We start from the raw sequence: 24,694 nt of genomic DNA on the forward strand, positions 1-24,694 counted from the left end.
TCCCTGTATTCTTCCCTTATACGGCCCATTATTGAGTACAGTGACCCATTCGGCATGTAGCTCGCAAAGCACACACAGCAGCTGGAGAGACCACAGAGGTTCCTCACCAAGTGAATCCAGGGCCTCAAAAGTCTATCATACACAGATAGGCTAAAAGCCCTATGCCTCTACTCTGTTTCATACAGTCTCTTCAGAAGTGACCTCTGTCTGGCATGCAAGGCGATCTCAGACCCCGCCTTGATGGGACTGCTGCATATCTGCAAATCAAGCTTGACTCGAGTAATTTGCACATGCGGCCTCAACCTGGTCTGTGACATCAATAGGACTTGCTGGTGGGACAGATTTGTGTCCCAGAGACTCCCCCATCTATGGAATAAAAACTCCCTCTCCACATCAAGCAGAGTACCTCTTTACCCCCTTTTTAAGTGCAATCTGGGTAACTGGATGGGAAATAGAAAATACATCCCAGAGATTCCACCTATGTCCTTGCTGGACAGGGGCATCGGGTGCTGATTTGTCTATGCATGGGCTAAACTCTTGGCTAGGCTTAAAAGGGCCTCAGGGCCAATAGCCTAGTAACTTCCTATGATCTACTGGACGTTCGTAGGCAACTATATTTTTACCTTGACAGAACTAGAGAGTCCAAGAAATCAAATCAGTTGTTTATTTCCTTTTCTGTCCCAAAGGTGGGAAAAAAGCTGTGTCAAAACTGACTTTATTTAGAGGGCTGAGAGATTCAGTTGATATGTTCATAATGAAAGTAACACAAAGTTACCTACACCTGTAAGAGTGCATTCAAACTGCTCAATTGCCACATCAGTTGTTTTTCATTCAAAAGCTTCCATGGGTGAAATATGCACAGCTGCAACTTTTGGGCTATGCCTCATGCCTTTATCACTCATTACAAATTGTATTTGGTCTCCAGGGTAAGAATATTCTTCCATAAGGCCACCCAGGAAATAAAGTATGTAGGGACTCTGCCCCATTCGTCAAGAATGAATGAAGATTGATAACATCCAATAAAGAAGTTATGTACTCACCATAACATACCATCTGTGTTATCAATCTTCATTCATTCTTGACATCCACCCACCTTCCCCCTCCTGTAGATTTCCTGGGGGATCAAACCCTTGTCTTAGGTTTCCATAGAGCTTTTACCTTGGACATTGCTTCTGCTTACAGTTTCTGTGTACACTCTTGCTATGCTCTGCAAACTCGATCTGAGGTAATGTAGAGAGGGGCATTATGGGTAGAGTCTTAGTTCGAGAGTTTTTTGGCTGGAGCGAGCTGTATAATGGCGTAGCTGGTTCCGAGTCCCCATTCATCAAGACTGAATGAAGATCGACAACACAGATGGAACATTATGGTGAGTACATAACTTCTTTTTACCCTACAGAGGTTGTTTGTTCTCATTAAATGCACATCATGACAGCATTCCTTTTCCTATGGTTATCCTGACTACATGTAAGCTTTACTGTCTAAATAAACTAAAGCTGTGTCCAGATTCTGACAAAACGCTTTTTGAAAACCCATGGTGGAATTTACCCTTTCTACACTAGCTTCTACCTCAGCCAGAAACATACCGCTGCAGATAACTTTAAGCAAAATCTGTGCCTGGTACCTCCAAAGAAGAAGCATTACTGTCTGATTCCTCCCAAATTTGGCTGCACATCTATTCTCCTTTAGTCTTGACACCTAATACACACATTGGTTTATAAGGTACTACAAATGCACATAAGCAAATTCATGTGCAAGATACCCAGAATGAAAACATTAAGACCTCTTGAGACTAGTTTTTTTTAGAATGCTTGGTCTGACCACGCTCAAGTACTTTTACGACTGCAGCTGAAAACCATTTTCCATGTTTGGGCTTACATTTTGGAACCTCATGCTGTTCCCAGCAGGGGAAATATGAACTTGAAGTATTAAAGGTGATTCGAGTGCAAATGGTTGCCTGTGAAAGATGTCCAAATTAAATTACACCATTATGTTTATTATTTGTCATTTGATACGTTTTGCTTAATGTAGTTAATCATGTGATGCCATGATGATTGATCTTTTTTTTGCTCTGTGTGTGTCGTGACTAATGTTCTTATTCGTTCATATGTATAGTCTGTTTGTCATTGTGGACTACTTTGATTTTTTTTCTCTGTCCAGATTGTGCCTAGAGAGTCTTCTGACCCATTTACAAACAAAACTGTCTGAAAATGGTCATTGGACCAGCCCAACTACCTGGTTAAAGTGAATAAATAAAAATACCAAATGCTATACTACAATTAACTGTACAAAGGGAAAGAATCCTTTGATTAAATACACACATGACCCTGACAAATTTAAAGGTCATGTCAGGTCTTAATATTTCTAAACAGAGCTTTAGGAAGGGTACAAGAGATGGTGCACCTGCAGGAGGTGTCAGTTACATACACTATTTCAGTTGTATAATAAATAAAAATGTTTGTTTAGTTTTGGTTGGCTTGAGGCGGCCACTCACCTAAGACCTCCAGTTATACAATAAAATGGTAGAGAGTAAGTGATTGCGTCATAGAGTTTTTGTTTTCTTTTTTTAAACTAGTTTTGTTAGTTGATAGAGACTGAGGTCTTTAATTGTATTTTTTTCTTTGTTTTCTTCTCCCTCGTGCAGGTAACTTTTATTTTTAGCCACTAACTCTGTGCCCTTTCCTCTCCCTGCAAGCGTAATTCAGAACCTTTATTCACTTGCACTGTCAAAAAAGTCACGTTGTGCACAAACACAATTCCTGCTAACTCTCCTTGAAGGTACAGCTTCTGTATCATTCATTACTACATACACTGCATATGTTATAAGAGTGGCAGTTACTGTGGTAACCACAACAAGTAGTGCACGTTTCTTGTGTACCTTATGGATGTGAATTGAGAAGCTGACTACTGGATCACAATACACCCCTTAAATGCAGTAAACTAGCAGAGATTAAACAATGCTGCAACATGGAGCAGGAGTATATTTCTTTTTTTAACCTCAGTTTAGCAAGCATGTGTACCAAACAGTTTAGTCTTGGTTTTGCTGAAGTTAGCATTTAGGTTCGTATTGCACTGGTGAAGATCAAGTTATGATGGATGCCCTAAGTTTCAGAATGAACTTGGTATGCAGTAGACCCTTGCAGTGAATGGCAGAGAGGAGTGTGGGATCAAGCTGATAGACAAACCTAAACCAGCCTTCACACAAAGTAACACAGGCTGAAATCCATTGATCCAAACACGAAAAATTATTTAAAACATGAAACGAAGTAAGCGCTTTTGTCTGGTATATATAACCAGGCTTCTTCAGACAATTAAAAACTGCATGCAAAGCAAGTTATATACATCAGTCACAATTGGTCACACCCCACTTAAACTTAATGAGCTCAAAGAAAAGAAAAACTTTTTGTACTAACCAAAATGCATGATGCAGCTAAAAAGGCATCTCATATAAATCACTTTGTAGAATAAAAAAATACATATGTATCTGTTCTAAAATCATAAACTTTATTACACAATAAATAGCCTAAACCCGCATGGTATGAAACATTTTTTTTAAAATGCATACATATATAAATAATTATGCTAACATTATTGTGCAAAAAATTATCTGAAGAAGTCTATTTATATATACCAGACGAAAGTGCTTACTTTGTTTCATGTTTTAAATACATTTTCGTGTTTGGATCAGTGGATTTCAGCCTGTGTTACTTTGTGTGAAAATCAAGCTGATAGAGCCGGCTTGTCCAGAGCTGGAGACTTTCCTGAGCTATTGATTTTATTTTGAAAGGCAAACTCAAGAAACTAGTTTTGTTTTAAAAGCTAGATAAACTCTTTTATTACAGATACGGGTATTAATGTCTGTTTTGTGGCTAATCATCTAGGCTTAATATACATAAGAAACAGGAAGTATAATTTGTGAATAAGGGAAAAATGCTTTTAAGTTCTGCATGCAGTTAATTTTGTTTCAAAAGCTTTTGATGTTGCTTAATAAGGATACCTGTCTTTGTCACAAAAAACTTGACCTGGCCCTATTTATCAACTTTTTGCAATGATTTATTTTACTATAGAGAAGTTCTCATGTTGTTGCAGCTATTATGTTTCTGTAACTTGCAAGCTGTGTTACTTTTCTCAAGGGCTTTGACCTGTGTCTGTAGAAAACAAGAGATGGAGGCTTGATCCTGACTCTGTGTGTGCACCAAGGGTAATATTTTTCCTGTAATAATTGAGCTTGTTTACAAATTTAAGAAAATTTTCTAAGAATACTAATATCAATAAAGTATTACAGTATAAGGAATAAGATACTTGATGGCAGGAGCAAAACATCCAGTTAGTTAATGGTTGATATCACTGGTGGTCCCTACATTAATTGCAAAGTTTGGTAAGGTAAAGATGCTCTAATGAGTTCTTAAAAGGCAAATTTATCATTGTTTCATTAAGGAGAGGAATCTGGACAGCAGGTGTAATTTTGCAAAAGTGTATTGTCTTGGCTTTTAAGAGGATGGGGGAGGTCTGGGTATGGTATATTCAATTGATTAGCATAACACTTTAGCATCTTGTGTTTGAATAGACTGAGGATTGTAGGAAGCCATTTCAGGTGAGTATGTTTTCATCTTTAAAATTCAGCATGGGGTTTCAGTAACCTTTTTTCCCCTCAAGGAACAGTGTCTTAATAGAGTTATGATGCAATTATGTCATGATTTCCATTCTTCTGCCTCCCATCCCACTTGCACTGCAATGCCTTCTTACCCAATATCAGTTGCACCACACAAGTCTGTACCAAGTACAATATGAAAATGAGGTAGCTTAGATTTTGGATCTCTCCCACAGTGCCCTTATACCTGCATTATCACTTCCTTACTCGGCTACATCCTCATCTCCCATACTTCCCAGTCAGCTCTTCCATGCACACTCCTCCCATCCCCCACTTTCCACTCCATTATCGCCAGCACCTGACTGACGTACTTAATGCATTGCCTTCACTCAGGTCTACCCCCACTGCTGTCTTCTCTCATCCTCTTGTACGCAGTGTGAGCATCATTGAATCATACCCCTGCTTTTTAAGCATCACCCACACACACAACTATATTGCTTTTCATAATTCCCCCTTGTAATAGAATTATACATGCAAACCACTATTACTTCCTGACAGACCTCTTAACCTCTTAAGAGCACAAACTCTGGACACAGCCAAAACTAATGGGAGGGACAAGGGCCTAAAAATCAGGGACAAATTTTAAATATTGCTCTTATAAACTCAAAAAGTTGCTAGAGTGGTAGGTTTTGTATTAGAATGCATTTTCTGAAGGATATGCTGTCGAACTCAAATAGATGTAATTTAGTGGCTTCAGTCTTTGATTTGCCAGAAAGCTACCAATTTTAAGAACAGACCAGAAATGTAAATCAAAAATCTGCACGTACTACAAAAATATGGACAGTTAAGAGAGATTCTTCCTGATATCTTATCACATTCATTTCCTTGAACATACTTCCAGCTTGTAGCTTGTACTCTTACATTTCTTCCTACTACCAGCATATCCTTTTAATGCATCCCTCCAGTAATGCATCCTATCTTGTTTTGTCCTCTCTGAGGCTGGATGAACCTTTTGAATACAGGTTATTTGCTAGGCTTGTAATGATCTACAGACTGATTGTCAATTACTTACCTAGAAACCTATACAATACTTAATTCATTTTCTCCTCTGAGCATCATATATTGTAGACAGTATCCATCTGTTCCCCTTGAAAATGATCACAAGTTCATTAACCCTATCCCAGGCACCAATGTTTTACCTTGCTGTGGTTCATAGGTAAGTACGAGGCTAGCTGCCCTTCTGGGATATTTTAAGTCTAGCCAATTTCCTTTCTAAAGGTGAGAATCAAGCCCTATATCTTGTGTCCATGAGGCAAACAGCTTAACCATTATACCAATCCCCAGAGTTTCTAATGAAAATCCAAGGGCCATAACTTTCATCCTTAAAACAGTAAAACTTTAAGTGCAAAATGGGGAGGGGGATTTTATATGTTGATTCTTAGATTGCATTATCCTGGAGTATTCGCACGGGTCTGAGGTTCAGTGATCTCAAGAGTATAAAAAGTAGTATGGTGTAGGAGGAACAGCTGCCTACATCTGTAGGGGTGTAGGTGCTTTAAATGCTTAACAGTGAGTTTCACAATTTGTTGAGTATTGTGCGTGTCAGAATTGCATTTTTGATGTCAGTTCTCACAGTATTGAGCAACAGACTTACAGTAGGCAGCCCTGACAATATTGAATCTAGTGCAAACAACATTCATACTCTTGCTCATCTGCAAGGAACAAAAACAAAACATGAAAGTTTAAAAAAAAAAAAAAAAGTTGGTAGAAGGATTTGAAGTCTGCACCCTTGCCACAGTAAACCTTGGCATTAACCCACTGAGCTTTTTTTTTTTTTTTGGGGGGGGGGGGCTGGGCATTATTCATTGGCTACAACCATTTGTGCCTTACAAGGAAGAGGGATGGGAACATTAGGAACATCTCTGTCTCATAGCACAAAAAAGCAAGACAGTGTCAAAATTAATGGTGGGACAAAATTTGGGATGGATTTTCATTCTCTCTCTCTCAAACTTAGAAAGTTGTAGTGTAACACTTTTGCACTACAATGGATTTTACAGATGGACCTGAAATGTATGATTTAAAAGGGCAGGAAAAGGAGACATCGGGTACATTCTTATAACACAGGGGTGGGTAATAGGGTATGTGATTGTGTTTAAATGTCTGCTGTGTGTGAGAGAGAGAATTTGGGGGTAGCCTCTGCTAACATGATGCAGCTGCCAACACTGTTATTGACCACAATAAAGTGCTGATCTACCCTCACAGTATTTAACGGTGATTCAGAAAGATCCAAATTAGATGACAATGAGGTAATTCTCATTGCAGCTAATGTGTCTATGAACTGGATGAAACATCAGTGAAAAGATTTGCTTGCATGAACATTTGCTATTTATACCAGTAAAAAGCATTTTCTCATACGAGTGTTCAATCTTTGACCTGTTATCATATATCTATCTAAAGCTATATCTAGATGCATACATATATAACTAGATGTGTGTGCATGTGTATATTAAACTACTGGGTAAAACTGGTACTTGATGAGCATCAAAGTTGCTAGCTGAAACACCTTAAAATCAGGAAAAAAGAATCACAAAATGTAGCCACTCTCTCTTGAGACTTCAGAGTAATCAAGCACTTATAACTTTTATTTAGAAATCAGTATTACTGTATTGAAAAATAAAATATATTACATAGATGAGCATTTTCTTCCTTAACTGAACTTCATCTGATCTAACTGTGAAGTGCCAGTTTTCTCTGTGGTTCCTTTTTCCTTAAAGGTGGGAGACATCTTACTCGTTAAGACTGGAAAGCTGTTCCACCTCATAAGGATCCTATATAGTGTGTGTGTGTGTGTGTGTGTGTGTGTGTATATATGTGTATATATATATATATATATATATATATATATATATATATATATATAGGTTTACTATCAAAATGCCGCCGTGCAATTGCACAGCTATGAAGTATTCAAACAACATATGTTTGAATGCTTCATAGTTCGGCAGGTTATGTGCATGAACGTTATTATTGTGAATGGGACTGTACATTTGCAATTATAACGTTCGCTCATGTAAGAGGATTGCGGTACAGTGCGGTTAGGGAAATACATCCCTTTCCTCACTGTAGTGCGATCTCTGAGTTGGAATATTAAGTTATGGGGGGTGGGGGGCACAGTCCCCCACAGAGGGGGTGCAGGGGGGCTTGCCCCCCTGCATAAATGTGAGTTTAGGCTAGTTAGGTAGGGAGTTAAGGGAAGGCTGGGAGTGCTGTTGATTATCGAAAATGTCACTCGCGACATTTTTGACAATTAACAGCTGTTTTCGACATTAGGTACATACGGAAATGTGTACATTCGGCGAAACACTTCGCTAATACATACACATTTTATTTTAACTTTTGACTTATTGATAGTAAACCACATATATATATATATATATGCTTGTGATAGGACTAGAGTCCCCTGTCTCTACAATGTGTAATTGACCTATCCAGGAATCCCCTTCCCTCTTCCCAGAGTAGGTAAGTCACCATAATGTTATGCCTTTCTTCTATTCCCAACAGATTCTTCAGTATGGTTTAAATTTATATTTGCCAATACTTCATTGCTTTAAAATTGTATTGACTTTCTTGTCTTTAATCACTATTACTTTACTTACCTGGACTGGAAGCCAAAATTCAGTATTTGACTAATGGTTGTTAGATTCTGTTTGTGCCTCACTTTGCAGCACCTGAGCATACTGCAGCTTAACTCATCTGTGTAGTAGTTTCTGTTTATTTTGGGAATGACTTCTGTAATCCCGGTATTTCATTGAAGGAGTAAGTAAATGCCAAGTCTGACTCTTACTCATTCAAAAAAGCGAACTGCCTTTGTCAATGAAGTTGTGCAGTTTAGACTGAAAAATTAATCTTGTAAATTATTTTAACATGTTGTTGCAAAGTCTTGCATAGAACATCAGGAATGTTTTCAGTAATTTGTGGATTGTATCAACACTGCACATTAGATTTTCTACTTTCTTTAAAGGGATTTGCTTGGGAAGGACCCTCAAGAGAAGCTGGATATTAGATTGTCGCCAGATGGAAGTGGTCAGCTCTATGTACCTGGCCTTACTGAATTTACAGTGAGGAGTGTAGCAGATGTTAATCGGGTGAGTTATTTCTTGGATACTTCAATGTACACTTTACATTGTTTACTGAACTTTGTCAAAGCTGTATGCAATTTTTTGTATGATTTCCAGGTATTGTAATGGGGGAAATCTTCTCAAGCACAGTGTTTTAAAGTTATAGCATTTGTTTATATATTTATTTTATGTTCCTGCTGACCTTATTATACCAGTTTAAGCTCCATCTGCTTATTTTATGTATTTAAAACCATAAAAAGAAATAGAGTGAAATGTTGCTTTGTAATCTACTGGGATATAACTGACTATCTTGATTTTGAGATGCTCCTGCATTATAATCTAACTTTTTATGATCTGAGGCAGCATAAGGAAAATCAGATTGGCAACATTTTTGTCAGTCATATTAAGACTGCTGTGCTGGCATTGCACTAATAAGTGGTAGTCCTTGCATCTTCCCTGCTTTTATGCCAAGCTGATTTTCCATATGCTGCCTCAGATCATAAAAAGTAAGATTATAATGCAGGAGTATCTCAAGATAAAGATAGTCAGTAATGTCTCATCATTCTCCAATCATTTTCCCTAGCAAAAAAAAAAAAAATGGAATTCTCTCCCTCCCACTCTGAGAATTTCAGAAAACTTTGAACACTTTAAAACTCAGCTGCATGCCCACCTCGCCCAAAATTGGAATTGCAGTTGCACTCAACCCACCTAGCCTGCTAATGTCCATACTACAAGTTAATCTACTCCATACTTATTACCTAAAACAGCAGCCTCACTCTGAATATAACATAATTTAACATCTGTATGTTGAATGTGGGTCTCTCTTACAACCGTGAAAGTCCTAAACAGCAAATACGGAATCAACACATATTACCCGAACCACGAATACAACGAACACCCTAAACTGCAAAATTCAAAATCTCGAACCATCATAGTTGCCCAATCCCACCGCGCGCTACATACTACCTACCCAAACAAAATAAATAAACCACATACATACACTAACCAAAACCCTACTTCTAACCCTACACTAAACCTTGCATACATTATTGTCTATGCATTTACCTTAACCCACACTCTAACCCTAAGGTCCGTAACTATCGCACATTTACCTTACGGAGCTATACCCAAACAAAATAAATAACCCACACACATACACTTAACAAAACCCTACTTCTAACCCTACACTAAACCTTACATACATTACTATCTATGCACTTACCATAACCAGCACCGTAACCCTAAGGTCCGTAACTATCGCACACTTTTACTATCTATACACTTACCTTAAACCGCACCCTAACCCTAAGGTCCGCAACTATTGCACACCTACCTTACGTAGCTATACCGCAGAAGGGCCAACCATGATGATTCGACATTTCGGATTTCGCTCTTCAGGACGATCGGTGTTTTCGCGTTTCGACATATACGTGTCGACATTTCTGTATTCAGGTAAGTGGACCTTCGTGATTTTAATAGGGAACCCTTGAATGTATATATTGTAAATATTTTACTATGTGCCCTGTCTGTCCCCCATCTGGGATTGATTTTCTTACTGCTAACTCATAAAGTCTGATGCTATTTAACAAAGAACATCCACACTTTGTATCCTAAACTCTAATGTATGCACTCCACTTTTTCTATTTCTTAATTGTCTCTCTGTATACATTAATATCCTGAATCTATTCTTTTTAAATAATGTACTTTCCACCTATATTCACCCCTTTGATGGAAAATTGTATTTACAAATGTCAGTTTTATAACTATGTTCAAATGATTTTCAGTTGTTATTTTATAACCTCTCACACATCATCTGCTTCCTCTGTGCAACTAATCCTCTGTACAACTTGTCTCTATTCTAGTATGTATATAATGTATGGAATATTACTTTTTGCTTATTGCTACTGTGTATTATGGAGCTTTTCTCCCTGGGCCTCCACTGAAAATGGGCTCCTTGAGCCCAGTGGACTTCCCTGGTCATCAAACTGGAAATAAATAAATAAATAAACTTCTCTGCATTTTTGAGAATGAAACTTAAACACTTTGAAAGGGTATTCACAGCAGACATTCGCCTCATGTTCACTGTTGATCTTTATTTTTTATTATGGCTTTCCCAAAGAGTAACTGCCATTGTGTAAACTGATCACTGTAATTACTTTGGCTGTTCCACACTCTTGTGGTTTGCCTGTGGTCCAAGCAATATACCTTGTGGTGTGGCTGATGCTTCATTTATAATGAAACTAGCTGTTGATATAAAGAAGATGACACTGGGCAAGTTTCTTTTCAAAAAAGCTAGCAAAGCTGGAGATAATTTGTCCACTGCAGTTAGGGTCATTGTCATTTAAGGACAGTGAGCAAAAAGAAGCATCATTCCACTAAGAATGGATGCCGGTCTTTCTCTTCATTCAGACACTAGGAGAATCATAAATTCTGTTTTTTCTCCTCTTTCCAGTCACTGGACTCTAGGTTGACAGCATTCCAGTATCCATCACAACCATCAGCAAAACATCTCCATTTTAACTCTCCCCTCTCCAGGGGGCTTGGGGCCACCTCAGTAATTGTACCCCACACTATATTCTCCATTAATTCTGCCTGTCTGTGAACTAGTCGGTGATTCTGTCTTGGAGTGGAAGACATCTTACATGGTGGTTGATGCCTGCTACTACAAACAGGCTCCCAAACAATGCTGGGCCCAACCGTCAATAAATAACAGATGTTAAACCCCTTGGAATTATTGATTTAGAATTGTATTCAGATATAGTATTTCCATAATTATATAAACTGTGCTTACTCCAATACAGAGGAGATACAAAGGAAGGAGCACAATTTTGAAGTAAAAATAGAAGGCAAATGTAGCATAAAATTGAACCCATCACAGTATATCACAAATCTGGTTAAGTTAGTGCGATTGAAACATCTGACAAAGACCCAGCGAAATATTGTACAGTAATTCTCTGCAAGAATTTATTGCAGTTGGAAATTAAAAGGAAGATTAATCCCCAGCCCCCGAAAAAGGGGAAAACAGGGTGGTAGATTGTCACACTAGTTAGATCTCCAAGATCTAGTGTTATGATAAATGTATTTACTCACAACTATGCTATGGCCACAGTTATAGTAAATCATAATATTTGGGTAGCATCCCAATCGATGATCTTTTACTCAGAGATGAGAAATAAATTTTGTTTCTTTCAGTTACTGACTTCACAAATGTCATGAACACCAGTAACAGTACACACATTTTTATTAAATATTATCATACTGTGTTTTTTTTAGTATTGTTTAGGTGGTATGACGTAATGAAACGTAAATAACCCCAATGTTCTGGGCATAAACGTGAAATAAAAAATAGGTAGATATGATAAAAATGGTTTACTATCAAATGACTGAAAATCAGAAGACTGAATTCCAAAAAGACTGAAAATCCAAAATATTGAGTGATGGAATTTGTCCCTTCTCCACTGTTGTGCAATCTTGGAGTCGGTATATATATTTAGCAGGGGGTGTGGGGGGCACAACCCCCAGAAAAGGGGAGCAGGGGGGGCTTCCCCCTTGCATTAAAAATCTATTCAATATTTTGAATTTTCACTCTTTTTGAGATTGTCTTTTGATTTTCAGTCATTTGATAGTAAACCGATAAAAATGTATAGAATTAAATCCAGCATATATACAAAATTAGCTAAGTGGATGACTGCTTGGGAAAAAATAATATACCTAATCCGCAGTCTAACCAAAAACATTTCTAGGTGCTGACTAAAATCGTTCTGGGTACCTGCACCATAAATAGTAAATTCAACCGTATTCTGTAAAGTTAATGAACTCCATGAATCTGACAATTTTTTTACAGTTACTGAAACTTGGGACTTAAGTTTAGACAGCATCTGTAAGCAAAAAAGTATTTTATTCTAATAAAAATGCGGGCATGAAACTAAGTAAACAACTGCACTATACAAGTATAAACAGTATATTTTAGTTTAGTTTATAAAAAATGTTTAGTTGTGGGGTATTACAGTGATGCCAGAAGTTCATAGTGTATTGTGGATGAACGAAAGCGCTAACAACAATAAATTCCTGGGTGTTTTTGGAGCTATCTTCTGGCATTATTTGTGTTAATAGTTGGTGTAAAGTTTGTCGGTTTTTGTTACATTGCACCTCACACAGCAAGAGGTTCTCTGGTTCGATTCTCTGCTGAGGTACCTTCTGTGTGGAATCTGAATGTCCTCCGTGTGTTTGCATTGATTCCTCCCACATTCCAAAGGCATGCAATAGGTGGATTGGGCATTTTAAACTGGCTATGGGTGTGTGTGGTGCAGAACAGCAGTTGCAGGGCTAGCCCACCCAGACGTGTACATTGGCTGTAGAGTATGATCATGGTTGATGTGGCACCATGACCCCATGTGCAGAAATGGAAAAAAAGGGGAGATGTATGGATAAGTATAAACTAAGCAGTGGCATGCCTGTAATACTTTGTGTCCCCCTAGTTTGAATGAACCATAAAAATGGAAAATGATCTATCCATTGCTGGATGAGGTACAAGCATAGCTGTAGGCTGAAAGGAATATTGTTGCTAAATGAAAAGCATGTGGGAAATATTCATTATTCTTTCTATACATAAAATCGGAGTGCAAGAAGGAAGCTAGTAACATACATAAGGCTGCGAATGCAGCATTGTGCTACGTAATATCAGCCAAAAAATATATATACTAAAAATTTCATTAAGAAATTAACATGTCTTCACTAAGATTAGCAACAGTGAATAGGGTAGTTTTCAAAACAGACAGAAGCTTACACATTTTGAATGAGATATCCACCTCAGTTTAGATTCATGACGGCTATGAGGGGATGTGGTCAAACAATTTTTATGTGCATGTATCTCTTATAAAAAGGATAGTTTATGATGAGAATAACTGGAAAATGCATGTTGTGATGCTGATGCTTCAGTTTCCTCTTTTCTTAGGATGTTCATAATTTGCAACAGTAAAACCAAAAAAGAATCACCTAAACAGGAGTGTCCAAAATGTGTCTTAATATCTTAAGACGTATTTTCAGGAGTAAGACAAGTGCAACTTTGATATCCAGATCATGACTGCTCCACTTGTATTTAAAGTGAAGTGCAGTATTTAAAGGTTTATAGAGTTTCATGTGTTTTAAGATCAACAATTAAAACTTTTTAACTCAGAATCTATTATCTTGTTTGGGTTTTCTAATATCCATTTCTCTGGTGTCTGTGTACAAGAAAGCTTGGCTCTGTGGCCTAATGAGATAAAGCCCTTACTGCAACCTAGATGGTCCATGTTTGATTAATGGTACAGCTGTTGGAGGAGACAGGTAGAGAGGGTCGAAGTGAGTGTCTGGCATTTCCTCACTCATCCTAGGTGGTGAGAGTTTAGTTTGTTACTTGACTGGCATATAATGTAGTACAGGAGTATAGGTTCACGGCTACAGCTTGTGTATGCCTGTGTGGCTCCGAACTGTGTTTGGGGGGGGGGGCATCTCTAGTTGTACTAACACCAATCTTTGTGCCCTCTGGAAACTATAAGCTACCACTGGGAGTGAGGGAGTTGCTTGCAAGGGGTTCTGCGTCATCACAGATAGTTCCAACCATCTGACTCTTCAAAGGGATCCTCCACAAACAAGGAGTGAATGGGACTGCATATCTCTTGCATTTGTCTGATAATGAATGGGCCTGGCTTTCCTACATCACAGCAGAGTGAATGGTTCAACTTGGTTGTAGGGAAGGAAGCTCAAAATGACACTGGTGTTGGAAGTGCAATTAATTTTCCCACACCTATCCTGGCAACCTGTCTTATCTAGAGGAAAAACAGTGGTACCTTCTTACTTTCTAGATGTAGTAGACCCATCACATGATACAGGTACACAGATGTTAAGCATGTGTGATAGAGTGCTTTTAGAATAAGAAAGTTCAATTTCAGATGTAGGTCATAGTTTTCAGTAATGGTGTAGTTTCATTAAATGTAACATTTTTTTACGGGAGAACATTACGTTTGGGAAGGTGTGTACTCATGTTCTTTAAGAATGCATTCTAGAAAAAAAGCAGTGAAATTTAAAAATATTTCCTCCTCACTGGATGAAGAGGGATAACTTTTTCTTGGTTGGATGGGATCTTTTGCAGATATTTATGTATAAAGCTGACCTAGTCTAACCTCATGCTTGTGTCAGTGTAGGTAAGTTATCTGAGTACAAGAGACTTTTCTACTTTAGTGGCCATTATCTCTTTGACCAAACTTCTGTAATCTATCTCAGTGGGAGTGGAGACTTGCTGAGATCTTCTTTTGATGTGAAAGGAGATATCCTTGAAGCAGTGCGACTCTTCAGGCACTCCTCTCATTTAAGCATGTGTATGCATTGGGCTTCTGTGCTGTACATCTGTGCCTCCATGTCTGACAATCAACTGGCTCTGCATCCCCCACCCATGTGCTCTGCAGTTTCCCCCAGTGATTCAGCCATAGAGAGCATGCCCAGATACATTACCTGTCTTCAGGGAGAAGGTGGGAGCGAGAGACTTTGCTTCTTCATTCCTCTTTCCTTATGACAACTGTAACATGCAGGAACCATTGTTGTTAGTGTTCAGTGATCTTCCCCACAGAACATAGTAATATTGTGTAAGGTACTTTGTATAAAAGTAGGTCATTGAGGCAAAGTCATTATAATAGCAAAACTACTCTCCCCAACCACTCTTGAGATATTGTACATACTTATTTCTTCTTTCTTGTTGGTATACGTTTACTGCACTTTTGGATGTTTATGCATATATATGTTTCATAAGAAGCAGGTCAGATCATCAACCATTTTTGGTCAACTCTGGATTCTTATCACAATTTAAATCCTGATTTGCCAACCATATAGAAATGGAAGAACATGAAACTGCCCTTCTGTGATTCAATGGGTTGGGAAATGCCAAAATGAGTCAAAGATATGCTGTGGTCTGATTGATGCTTCAAACAATACAGAGTAGCCACTAATTTAATAGTAGTGCCACTAAACGTTACAAACAGCAGTGGTTGTGTTAGTGATCTGTTTACAGCATGTACTTGGTATTCTAGGTTTTCTTACATATTTTGTATTTGAATATTTGCTATAGATGTCTGTTAAGCAAGTGATTGCACAAAGTCAGTGTTTTTAGGTGTTATAAAGTGTTGGTTAGCACTGGAATTTGACTTCCACAAATGCTTCCCTATGAGATTACATGCTTAAGAAACAAAGAACTGAAGATTGCAAACAACAATCTGGGGTATAGGAGGATATCTTGAACTACCTACATCACTCCCTTAGTTAGTGCAAGATGTGCAGTGGCTCCTTGCAGGGAAGATCACCACTAACTGAGAAAATCCCACCCGGTAAAACAGTAAACAGCAGGAGAATAAACCCTTTCATTATTCCTCTTACAGTGGCATCTCCTCAAAGACCTGAGGCACTTTATTCCAGAGTATTCTATGGTAGAATGAGAGAGCCGCCTTCCTGTCTTATGAATTAAAATGTTTCTGGATACTTAAGCCTCTAGGTGGTTGTTCCAAAACTGTATTCAGTTGCGCAAAGCCATTTGGGTTTTGGCCTTCTTTATGGGGTTTAAACAGATTTTAAGCAAGTCAGAGATGACGGAATGCGAAAGGATCAGCTAGTGACCTAAGATCTCTGAGTTGAGTGAAGTAAGATGCCTGTTATACAAGTCCTGCAGGTAACTTCCTGTTGCAGACATCAGTTTGAAAAGCCTGCGTAATATACCTTTTCTGGTTAAAAAAGAAAATACTTGCAGCATCAATCTATTTTTGTAAGACAGCTGCATGACAAAGAATGATAAAGCTCTGATTGTGACCAAGATGACCAGGGATTGATTATTGAAAAGGGCAGGAAGAGTTGGCTGGGGAAAGTGCAAGTAAATGGACACTGCAGAGTCACCCATTATGACTTGCCAGGAAAGCAGCTCAGGCCAACTTAAGCTGGATAGTGGACAAAGGGAGTTATAGCAGACATTGTAAAGAACTATGAACATTTAACAAGGTGTGCATTTGGTCTGAGGCTGCCATCTATACATGTATAAAACCCTTCAGGCATCAGTTGAAGGTATTGTGGGATATGAAATTTGTAAAGTCATGGGGATGGGGAATTTGAGCTATGGTTCAGCAAAATCCATGATGGCTGCCTAGACTATAGCCTCACATAACTGTCTCTCACCCAAAGAGGAATGTAGGGGCCAGTTGGGTCAGAAAATGACTAATGGTTGGTAAACATTGGGGAGTAAAAGAAATTATATTTATTATTATCCCCATTTCTCCAGAAAATGAGTTAGCATTCAGATATTTGCATGCATCTAATCATGGTATGATGATCACATTGATAATAAAAAAATAAAAAAGTTTAAAGCCATCCTTATGTTGCACAACAAACACAAAGAGAAAGTTAGATGCTGCTGGCTGTATGTAGAAAACCTGTTGCTGATAAGCTACATAATGGAGATATAAACAAACAAAAGTTAGATACTGGCCTTACCCTCACATAGTCAATAATTATATTTTACCTCTAATGAGAATAACTGGAATCATACCATTGATAATTTGTGGGGACCCATGCATGAGTTAAAGCATTTCGGAGCTAGCTCTTTCCTTTAGTAGTACGGGGGCAGTCCTGGGGTAAATTTTCTTTTTCCCATCCATAGCTCTAAGCTGTGCTTGAATATGGACAGGGCAGTAGTATCCTCTGTGGCATATACCTGTCCCTTCAAACCATTCTGTTAATGTTGCAGAAGAGGTTTAGATCGCTAGACAGAGCATCCCTGATGTTGTTTGGCTTGCTAATGTGCAGTAAATCCATCAGTAGTGAGCTGGAGGATGCCTTGTATGCCTTGATCTTCTGTGATAGGTTGTCTGGGTCATAGTTCTGGCTTTATCTGTTTATAATTCCATGTCTCACTGAAAGTTGCACAGTATACAAATGGAGATGAAGAATCACACCTAAGACCCAGAATGACACTGCTTAGGAGCTTCCATAATTAATGCTTTGCCAAACTCCCATTTAATGATTCCTAAGCAACAACCCATACTTATAAGCTGCCAGAAGAGAGCCTACAATCTCTTACAAAATAAAAAAACACTGTTTGATTTTGGATTCAGCCTTTTGAACAAGAAGATAAGTAAGATTGTTGTTCCTGCAGTGTATATTAAGATATGGACAAATTCCTCATCCAATATTTTCTGGAATTTCTTTGATACCACTGGTCTGGTTTTGATGCTGTTTCTCTTGATATTGTTTACCTTTGATTCTGTCAAATTCATTTTGAGTTTGTCTTCCCCAAAGGTTTTTGAACTGGGCCACATGAATAGAGCAACAGAATGCACAAACCTGAATGAGCACAGCTCACGCTCCCATGCTCTGCTGATCATCACCGTACATGGAGTGAATTATGGCACTGGTATCAGAACTTCAGGTAAGTACATGGAGCAGAGGACTATGGGGCATGTCATTCTTCAAATACATCTTACTTTTGAATAATATGGGACCAGTTTTGACCTCATTTGTTATTTAAATTGAAATATAAAATGTTTTGTGATGTTAAAACATGACCTTAGTACTTTCCCACTGCATCTCTACTCAGTAGCATTAACCCTTCAGGTAGTTTTGTTTCACGGGTTGACTCATTTAAATACCTATGTGCTCTAATTTCCCTTCCCTTAATATTCCATTTTCACAATGACAGGCCTATTTTCATACTGTCTAACTACCTTTTGGTTGATTCTGTACATTAGTGTGCCTTTAGTCGAATATGGCTAAATCCATGATGATGCAAATGAAGAAACATGTATACTTCCAGCACCTTATTAAACATTCATACAGTTTAAAAAAAATCATTTTGGGTCTTCAAAAGCACAGGTGATAGTTCCATTCCTTTAGCTGTAATGCGTGTTTAGCAGTAAGTCAGCAGAGTTTTTTGGGGGAGGGGGGAATACCCTGATGCCATAAGAATTACTGTTATGTATTGATGGGGAGGAATCCGCAGTGGTGCAGTGGTAGCATTGTTGCCTCACAGCAAGAGGTTCTCCCATTCGATTCTCAGCTGGAGTGTAGGGAGTGCCTTCTGTGTGGTGTCTGCATGTCCTCCCTGCGGCTGGGTGGGCGTTTGAAAGACATGCGTAAATGGGCGTGCTTTAGTTGAAGGTTGAACGTCGAGCTGGCACCTCGGCGTTCATGAAAATCTACTGCCAGTCATTAGCGGACCGGAGTTCCGCTGTGGCGACCCCTAACCGGGAAAAGCCGAAAGACAAACAACAACAGCAATTGATGTTGGGGAGGAGGGTGATAATGCATTCTTTGGCCACCATTCTGCATGGCGCTCACATGACAGTATTGCAGGTCAGTAGGGAGTTTTTACTGTACCATATATTTCTACATTCATGCTACTATGCAGTCGACACCAAGAGACATTGGAAGGAACTCAAACTTTTTGTAATGGCCCACTCCAGTTTCATCAATGAATCCATGCCTTCATAGAAAACGTACACATTCGTGGTTGATAAGAAACACCCAGTCTTTCCGTTTTCCTACCATCTCAATAAACTGCACATCACACATACTGAATAGCTTTTTATTCTCCCCATCCTAACAACCTCCTGATATTTGTTCCATGCATTTTTCTAACATTGTTCTGGATGATATCATCTGTTCAGGAAGGCTTTACCATGAATTAATCCCTTCCATTTAAAAAATAAAATAACAGGAAATGAACAGGCTTCTCTTTGCTAGTTGAACATCTGGATGGGGCAAACCACAGATGACTTCAATAAAACTGATTCCCAAACAGAAGATAAGAATATTATGGACCGGTCAGTTAGATCAGACAAGTATGAGGGAGAGATGTGCAACAACAGCATTCTTCACAAGTGTTGAAACATTTCATATAGCAGTAAATGCTAACTAGACACGTAACCTGCTTAAATAATTGAATGTAAGCCAATATGCATAACTGTTAAAAACTGAAAGGTTGTTAAACAATACATCAATAAGTACAAGATTTGAAAAATACTTTTACACATTTCCAAGGCAGGTGTACTTTATATTTCAGTGAAAACATGAGTGGTATAGAATATTATTCCTTGTTTTAGTGGTTTAAAGAGATGCACATATGATAGCCATGTGTGTAAATGCTACAACAGTACTATTCATATGTAGTATCTTACTAATGTTGAAGGTCTGAATTTAAGGGGCCTACAAAATGTCACTTTTTTAACCATAAAATTTGTATCCCTGACACTTGTTAGTCCATTGTGAGTGGCATTAATAAATGTAATTAGTATGCTGAATGCTGATGAAGAAAGCTTATGAAGTGTTGGCACACATACGGTATTGCTAATAAAATGTAGGCACTGAATGAATACTGTTAGTAGCTCCCAATCATGTTACTTTTCTGTTAATATTCTTATATTATAAGCTTGAAACATACAGTTTAACTGTCTGTTACTGTTGAACTATTTCAGATTCATTTAATGTGTAATAGCAGGATCATTGTCTTCTTGACAGTAAGCATATTTTGTATGTGAATTTTGTAGTGTCTTGATTCTTGCATTACAATTTAGGTGTTTCTAAAGGGACAATCCTTGCAGGTAGGTGTGTTTATGTATTGCAAGTCCAAGGAGACACTGTAAGCAGGGCTTGTGTTTAAAAAAAATATATATACTGATTTATTGTCACAAGTCAAAATAAGACTAAAATTATAGCCTTTTCAATTTTGCACATCCAATTAAAATACACAGTACCTTGTGTTTGTTTTTACACACCACCTTGGCCCAGATTAGCCTCTCCCATTTTTTGCTCTGTTGAGGAATTAACATACCAATTTCTGCTTTCAAGAAGCCTTCTTAAAACTGATTGTCAGACTACTGTGAGAATATTCCCATGCTCCTTACTGCAATTCCCTTAAAGGCACAGTACACATTTTCCAGCAGTATCTTATTGGGTATATATGTGTGCTGGAGTATTTAGGTGCTTACATTACCACTTGGGCATTTCTAACAGGCCTACACATGCAGGAATGCGTTTGTGCATGTGTGTACACAATGTAGTATAATTTTATTCTTACATTACCAGCTGAGTATTTCTAGCTAGTCTGATTAGATTTCAGTTGTCGTACACTCCTCTTCCTTAACAAGTCCACTTTAACTTGTAACAGGGAGACCTAAAAAAAAGGATCGCATTTTTTGCTTTATTTTACTTTTTTAAATTTTATTTAGTTTAGAAGTGTATCCTTATGATTTATAGATAAAAAAATGTATGTGTGCATGTATTTATATAGATATATGTATATATATATATATATATGTATATATATATATATATATATATATATATATATATATATATATATATATATATATATATATGTATATATATATATATATATATATATATATATATATATATATATACATATATATACATATGCGTGTATGTACAGCTATATTTATGTTTGTCAGTTGCCTAACATACAACTTCTCCCTGAGTTGATTCATGAAGTCTGCAGTCATTTAACTCTGTGGAAACTGTTACTACTAAATTAACTCTTTCTTTAATGTTGGTATTCTAACACCAAGTGTGTGTTGGAACAGTACACACACACACACACACACACACACACACACATATATATATATATATATATATATATATATATATATATATATATATGTATATATATAAAATATAAGAAAAAACGGAGGTCTAGCCACGAACAAAGTCCACATCCAAAAGTCCGTTGTAGAAAGGGTAGAACAAAATATTATTTCATAAACATATAAAGATGAGCGCTTTCGCGTAGTATAATCTACGCTTCATCAGATAACAATAAATGCAGACCTCTTCCCTTAAATACAAAACTGGGCAGAAAAATCTGATTAATTATCGAACAATCAATCAATGAAGGCAGTGCATCTAAAAGCATCAATTAAATCAACATTAAAAAGCAGTGATGCATAGTGCAGTCGCTAAAGAAAGAACAATAAATAATTATGAACTGAACATCAAGGTGTATACAATTATACATCTGCATCATTGCAAAAAACACAAAACATGCACAGCAACTTCGCAAAACCCAATTTTAGCTTCATTATATTGCAGGCGCTCTATATATTCCTACACTAAGGATAAGTTAAAAACAAAATGACTACATTCTAAAACAACATCAAGAACCTAAAATCTAGTTAACCACACATAAGCTTAATGCGCGTCGCCTATAAAATCATTTCTTCAATACAAAGGCGCTATATAAACGTGCGGTGTAAAAAGCATATGACACTGTCTAATGCAATATTAAACCCATGCATATAAATTCATAAGATACACATACAAAGCATGTACATAATACTAAATAGTAAAATGCATCTATATACAATGAAATAAATACACATCTGCATGGACAACACTACCTATAAAATCATTAATTCAATACAATGCAGACGCGCTGTATAAAACACTTGTAATGAAGACTAATATAGTAGTAAGCATATACCAAGAGGTATGCCTAACATACAACTTCCCCCTGAGTTGATTCATGAAGTCTGCAGTCATTTAACTCTGTGGAAACTGTTACTACTAAATTAACTCTTTCTTTAATGTTGGTGTTCTAACACCAAGTGTGTGTTGGAACAGTGCACACACACACACACACACACACACACACACACATATATATATATATATATATATATATATATATATATATATATATATATATATGGCAAATCATCGAACTAGTCCAGTCTTCAAAACTAAATATGAAACTAAAATAGCCTCCCAAACAAACAAGAACCATAAAGCATTTTTAGTTATGCCTGAAATCTTAAGGGAAATCTCCAACAATGTGCTGGCCTGGCTGTAGATGGCACTACCTGTACTCAGCCAGAAGAAATAGCAAACCTGCTGGCCGATAAATTCAGCTCATATTTCGCCCACTCATCACCTTCACTCACTCCCCGTTAAATACCCCCCTAGCATTCCTTTGCCTGTTATCAAAAAAGAACAGGTCATCAGCTCTCTAAAATCTAGAAAAGCAGCATCAGTGGGCCCTGAATGAATCTCAGGTCAATCCCAGGGTTTCTGTTAAATAATTTGAAACATGCCCTAGCAGACCCACTCAGATCTCTGTTTAACCACAGTCTCCAGACAGGATCTTTCCCAGTAGAGTGGAGGACAGCAACAGTCATCCCCTCTGCACAAGGGGGGGGGGGGCATCAACTGACCTAGGAAACTACCAACACACAAGTCTAACTAGCCTCATATGCAAGGCTATGGGAAGAACAATCGTGGACCTGATTAGCAATGACACAGGAAATCTCCAGACTCTAGACCCAAACCAGTTTGGCTTTGACAAGGGCAGGTTGTGTCTACTCAGTCTGGTGGACTTCTTTGAGAAGGTCACCAAAGCCATGGATGAGGGTAAGGCAAGTGCATACCACCTACCTTGACCTGGCCAAGGCATTTGACACAATACCCCACTTGGGTATTCTAGATAAACTCACAAATTGTGTATAAATCTCTACATCACCAGATGGATAGCCATATGGCTCAGGGATAGGACATATTGTTAGAATGTGGGAAGCCACATCCAGCAAGAGGCCAGTCACCAGTGGAGTACCACAGGGCTCACTGCTGCACCACCCCCCAGTTTGAGATACACTTATTAGATGTCAAAGCAAATGTAGAAGGCCTTTGGCTGACCACGTTTGCTGATGACTGCAAGTTGAGGGCAATCATTGACTCCCCAAATGATAGTGATATCCTACAGAAAGGATTGATACAGACTAATGACTAGTATCAGAGCCATAGCCTGAAACTAAATACAAAAAAGTGCATAATAATACCCTTTGGGAAATTAAATATCCTGCAAAGTACAACATTGACAGCAACCCCCTAAGAGTGGACCCAGTGGTGAAACATCTAAACTTTGACCACCTGTGTCCACAGCGGTGAGAAAATCCTTCTGTGAGGCTCAACATACAAGTAAGGGCATGGCATCCAGATCTAAGGATGTCATATTACCACTGTGTTTGGCCATTATCAAGCCAATAATTGAGTACAGTGCACCCTTTGGCATGTACCTCACCAGGCAGCTACAGCAGTTGGCTCGTCCTCATTGGTTTCTCACCCAAAAAATACAGGATATAGCCAACATGGTATGTGTGGACTGATTAAAAGCCTCATCACTGTGTTCAGTTTCCTGCCACAGACAGGTGATCTCTGCCTGACCTAGAAGGCAGCTTCTGACCCCCACTGATGGAAATGTTGCATATTTGCAGGGTTACCTGCTCTAAAGCTCTAAACCTGATCTTTGACATGAATAGGGCATGCTAGAGACATATCAAAGATTGCCTCTCAGCTGGAATAGACTTTCCTATTCATGTGAAACAGACCCCTTCCCTGACCATCTTCAAGTGCAGGCTGGACCAATGGATGAAAAATTGCAAATTCACTTCTGGCATGGCACCCATGTCCCTTATGGACTGGAGACAGTCTGTAAAAATAGTCAAAACCCTGCTTGCTAGGTAAAACTGATAAGGCTTGTAAGGGCTGTTTAGCTGTTAGCCTAGTGATCACCTATGAACCTGTGAAAAGCCCAGGAATTATTTAAGATAACGAACTTCAACAGTTACATAATTCAACCCACTGCACCACATATGAAAAACACCATAAGACTGTGAACACACATACATAAGAAAAGAATCAAAGTAAACATTGATGACAACAAATGTACTTGGAAAAAAGCAGTTGAGTACAGAACACATCAAATGCTGCCACTCATGCTCCTAAACAAGCCACAGTCAAAAATGCACACAAGCACAAACATTACACTTCTTGTGGGCATTTAGAACAGAGGATTAAGGCTCTGAGCTGTTAAGCTGTTTTCTGTAGCTAAGGGTACAGAGTTTGATTCCTTCCACCTACATTTGCCTACTGTGAAAGTCTGACCAAGTCATTTAATGAAACAGTG

The 24,694-nt window shown here is 38.1% G+C and overlaps 1 protein-coding gene across 4 annotated transcripts in view; it reads left to right on the top strand.

Annotated features, from left to right (window-relative positions):
* KIFC3 (kinesin family member C3) overlaps positions 1 to 24,694 on the top strand; it is a 663,225-nt gene that overhangs the window by 600,717 nt on the left and 37,814 nt on the right. For all 4 annotated transcript variants that reach the window (XM_044081520.1, XM_044081521.1, XM_044081522.1 and 1 more), the window contains 2 exons: positions 8,610 to 8,733; positions 18,016 to 18,145. In XM_044081520.1, the coding sequence (XP_043937455.1) occupies positions 8,610 to 8,733; positions 18,016 to 18,145 (254 nt within the window). The remainder of the gene's footprint in view (positions 1 to 8,609; positions 8,734 to 18,015; positions 18,146 to 24,694) is intronic.

The sequence above is a fragment of the Protopterus annectens genome, chromosome 8.part0 (genome assembly GCF_019279795.1).
Source record: "Protopterus annectens isolate FY-2018-M chromosome 8.part0, PAN1.0, whole genome shotgun sequence".
Taxonomy (NCBI): domain Eukaryota; kingdom Metazoa; phylum Chordata; order Ceratodontiformes; family Protopteridae; genus Protopterus; species Protopterus annectens.